General features: G+C 54.6%; 1 protein-coding gene across 1 annotated transcript; it reads right to left on the bottom strand.

The window, feature by feature from the left end:
* Positions 1-1,789: 1,789 nt before the first annotated feature.
* NGA_0718700 (uncharacterized protein) lies at positions 1,790-3,942 on the bottom strand. Its single transcript, XM_005852519.1, has 3 exons — positions 3,745-3,942; positions 2,825-3,513; positions 1,790-2,618 (listed from the first exon to the last, which is right to left on the bottom strand). Exons 1-3 carry the CDS (start codon positions 3,910-3,912, stop codon positions 2,210-2,212), a joined length of 1,266 nt encoding a protein of 421 aa, XP_005852581.1. The 5' UTR covers positions 3,913-3,942; the 3' UTR covers positions 1,790-2,209.
* Positions 3,943-4,191: the final 249 nt, after the last annotated feature.

The following is a 4,191-nucleotide window of genomic DNA, read 5'->3' as shown; positions in this document are numbered from 1 at the left end:
AACGGGATAAATCATGGCCAAATGGTTTCGTTCGGAGGAAATGGAGTACGTCTCCTGCAGCAGGGAGAAGGAGGCTGTCCATCACATGCACGACTCCGTTGCCTGCTTCCATGCCCCACTCCAGGATACGGCCTTCGTCCACCAGGACCGTGCCCCCATAGACAGCGATCGACAAACCGCTGCGCTCCAACGTCTGCCCACAGGAAAGGAATCGACATGGCGTGGGGGTATAGAGAGGGACATCGGGTGAATACGGAAGCATTTACCCAGGAACAGGGCCCTCACACTCCCTTCTCGGGCCCCGGCTCCTCCTCCGGACCTAGAGGAGGGCACTGCCCACGTCTTTCTTCCCTCCGGCCCCTCTCTTCCGCCGCACCCTGGGACATGCGTGGCCCCCATACCTTCCTCTCTCCTTTTCCCCTTCGCTTGTCCTTCTTTACCTCCCTTTTCTCCCCTACCTTGACCCGAGTCCTCGCGTCACCGGCGGCCACCAGGTCTCCCAGGCCCATGGCTTTCCCTACGGGATTACAAACCAGAAAGAGCAGGTGAGCGAGCTCGTTTCTCAGCGGGCCATTGTGCAGCCGCATGGACGGCTGCAAGACGCGTGCAAGTGGTGGCATGCGCGCGGCAAGTGGCCCCTCCACTTCCTCGCCTCCCTCTCTCCGCTCCCCGGCAATAAACTCATCGCCGTGCCCGCGTGCCTCAGATGGGGACACGCCCTTGCCGTGTATAGAGCACTCACCTGGGATGATGTGGTAGGACAGCAAGGGTGTCAGGTGCCGCTTTGGCTCCCGTGCAGCCACGATGAGGGTGAGGTTGGCTACCTGGTCGTCCAGAGCCGCGTCCGTGGGCGCAAGCACAGTCCACGGCCCAGGGCCACTCAGGGTGGCGTCGAGCCCTACCTCTTTGAAAAGGTGGAGGAGGCGTGTGAAGCGTCCGTCTTGGGCCAGAGTAGAGAGGAGGTCGGTCTCGGGCGGCGGAGGTGGAAGGGATGCAGCGGAGGGACAAAAAAGGTTCCTGGGGGTCTCCGCCGGTGGAAATGGCGGGACAAAGGCCGTAACAACGTAAAATTCTCGGAGGATGTAGGAAAGGCAGATAATGGACGGCCACTTAAAGAGGCAAGTGGGGTGAAATCGACAGGGGGAAGGGTTCCGACACCGGGCTCGGACCATAGCGATGGACTCCTTGATGAGCCGGCGGCCTAGAAAACCAAATTGTGCCCTCGATTCCTGCGTGTCGAAATGCATGAGAGTAGGAAAATTGTAACGGATGGATTGAGTGCGCAACATACATGATTGGCGTGTTGTTCAGGCTGAGTTGTGCTACACAGTGGCTACTACGAAGCAGTTTCGCGTTACGCATGTCGCCGACGAAGGAAAGGACAAAGAATCCTAAGCTCAGGCTTATGTTCTACGTCATTCATTTAAAAGTTCTACACAGATCTTATTCCACAAATTTTTATCAATGTCGATCATGGATTGTCACATGGATTTCACGCGCGATCTTGGATTGTCACATGGATTTCACACGCTCGTAGACTTGGTACTTTTTTCGATAGCATAGACTCGCCTCCGGGTAGCCAGGAAGGGTCGTTCTCGAGTTGATGCTGTCAGTCCCACGGCGACGCGGCGGGGAAGCGAGTCACTTACATCCCTTTTCGGGATGACTGCTGAGAGAAGATCTAACATGTCGTTATTAATCAATTGCCTTTCGGTAGATGCGATCTCCCACAGATGTGCACAAAGAGAGCATCATAGGTAGCATACATTTAAAATGAAATACACTCATCTCCAGAGCCCTTTTAAGATTTTTTTCACGGCTTGGTCAAAATCCTCGACAGACCCCTGTCCTTTCTATATGCTTTCCTTTGACTTCCGTTGCGTTCACCGACCAGCCGACGCAATTTTGCGCCAATTTATGGATGGTTTGCTTTCAGACTTTCCCCCTTTTTGATTTCCCCTTACACTTGCAAATTAAGGTCTGCCTCACTCCTACCTCGTCGTCCGTTACAAGAGGCTTTTCTTCTTTGATGACTTGAAATCGTATGCGATGAAATTTTCAATCGAGAATTAGAAATCCCTCTTTTCTTTGTAAGTACGACAGTTCCCCTCATCCCATTGCCCCCCCGGTCCTTTCAGTCCCCCTCCCACCCGCTCTTTTCAATGTAGGCACTGTTTTATCCTTATCCCATTGAGGTGATCCCCCCTATCTAGACAAGTGCGTTACCCTGCGGCTTCCCCTCCACTTTCTCCGCCGTCTTCTCCGCCGTCGCCTTTGCCCTCCGTTTTCCCGCACAATACGCGGCCATCATCAGGGCCAAGACGCCCACCAAGACCGCAATCGCCACGCCAGTGGCGGGACCGTTATCCAGGATCTTCTGGGACTCCTTCGCCAAATGGCCGACAAGGTTCGCGGCCTGGTATTTCACCGTCAAGCCCTCGACCGTCACGGGCGTGTCCCGGCGGTTGGGAATGACGACGAACATGCTATCGGCCCCGTGTACCTCTGCGTCGAAGGCGTAGTCGCCGTCACCCTGGAAGAGGGTGGAGGTGGGATCTACGGGAATGTCCCCCGCTAGGAGCTGCGGAGCTGTTTCTGGCGTCACGGCCTTGATGACTCTGTTTGGGGAGGGGAAGAGAATAAGAGGGCAGAAAGGAACGCGAAGCGCAATGAAAGGGGAAAAAGAAGGGAGAGAGTGTCGAGGAGAAGAAGGGGGAAAAGCGCAAAGGGAAGAGAGATCCGGTCGTGGAGAAACAGCAAATCGAACAGCAGGGGCATCTGGAAGCGACCGAAGGACCTCTAACTCCCTCCGTGAATCCCTCACCCTTTCAAGGTTAAGATGTCGCCGTCGATCGTGTAGGTAAAATCGGCCCCCTTGCAGACGTTCTGCCCGGGAGCATGCTTCTTGAACCACCCGAAATAGAAACCGAAGGTGCAGCCAAGGCGCTCTGGCTCCATCTGCTCCTTGTTCACCAGCATCAGCGCCGTTTGCTTTCCCCCGTCCGTATTTTTGGCGCGAAAGGTGACGGTGGTTTTCTCGGTGGGAACCTCGTCGGCCAAGGGTACGACAGCGGCGGACATGTGGACAGTGGCAGGGGGGAAAACCAGATCTTCCCCGGCTTGGACCGGCTCTGCGACGCCTGCGATCGAAAATTCGGCGTTGGAGAAAGTGACGGGCCCGCCCATCAAGTTCTCGAACACCACGTACAGGCCCTCGCCGCCATCCAGGAGCTGGAACGCGGCCTTGACGGTCGAGCCTGTCCCGTCCTGTTTGGGCGTCACTTGCCCCACGAAGAAAGTGGTCGCCGGGTCAGTTGCCTCTTTCAAAGAACCCATGAAATTGTCGCAGGCGCCATAACCCCATTCGTAAACGGAAACCAGCTTGTCGCCTTCTTGGGAGCAGGCAGTTCGAAACTCTGCATATTTGGCTTGGGAGAGGGCGAAGCCTTTCACATACATACCCCCCGCTAGGGTTGCGTCCGCCTTAAAATCCACTTGGGTTGTGGCAGGGTACTAATTGCACAGAAAATTGAAGGGGAAAGATTGAGGCGGTAGAACGGAGAAGGGTAGGGGGGGCAAGGAATCTATTTGTATGAACTGCAAGATAGAAAGGAGTGTAACATACCAACAGGGAAATTACTTGACATACGGCTTTTGTCTCGCCTCAGGAGGGAGAAAGAGAGAAGAAGGCTTTTCTGTGCGAGCGACAAGCACAGGTAAAGCTCCGAAATATTGTGTACTTACTTCGCCTGTTGCCACCCCAAAAGCTCCTACAGGGCGGCTGCCGCCGGAGGGGGGAATCTCCACGACCTCCTTGATGCTTGTATCGGTCCGGCTGTCCCAGCTCGAGAAGATGTGTCCTTGCGCAAGGCTTGTTATGAAGGAAGAGACGATGACGGCCTTGAAAGCCATGGTGTTCGCTGGAAGGTACGTTAACCGCTGCAGAGAGTATGTCAGAGCATTGAAGAGTTATGTCAGTCACCAAAGAGGTGTATCAGGAGACTGCTGAACACAGGTCAAGTGAAGAAATCATTTTGACTTTGCGAATGTATCCTGTCAATTCCAAGGCCACGCCTACCGGAGGCGGATATCACTTATCAGGATGTTACCAAGGACGGATCGACACGGACATTATGCCCCAAAAAGTTGGCTTTGAATAGGACTTGAACGTAAAATGTTGGATCTTATTCC

This window comes from Nannochloropsis gaditana (genome assembly GCF_000240725.1).
Source record: "Nannochloropsis gaditana CCMP526 unplaced genomic scaffold scaffold1119, whole genome shotgun sequence".
Taxonomy (NCBI): domain Eukaryota; class Eustigmatophyceae; order Eustigmatales; family Monodopsidaceae; genus Microchloropsis; species Microchloropsis gaditana.
This window is presented reverse-complemented; position numbering and strand designations above follow the sequence as displayed.

Bases quoted from the DNA above. Each gene is read 5' to 3' on its own strand.
- NGA_0718700 (XM_005852519.1), bottom strand. From the start codon at position 3,912: ATGGCTTTCAAGGCCGTCATCGTCTCTTCCTTCATAACAAGCCTTGCG. The intron at 3,514-3,744 runs GTAAGTACACAA...CTGTGCAATTAG, and splicing joins TTGGGGTGGCAACAGGCGAA to TACCCTGCCACAACCCAAGT. The intron at 2,619-2,824 runs GTGAGGGATTCA...CTCCCCAAACAG, and splicing joins GACATCTTAACCTTGAAAGG to AGTCATCAAGGCCGTGACGC.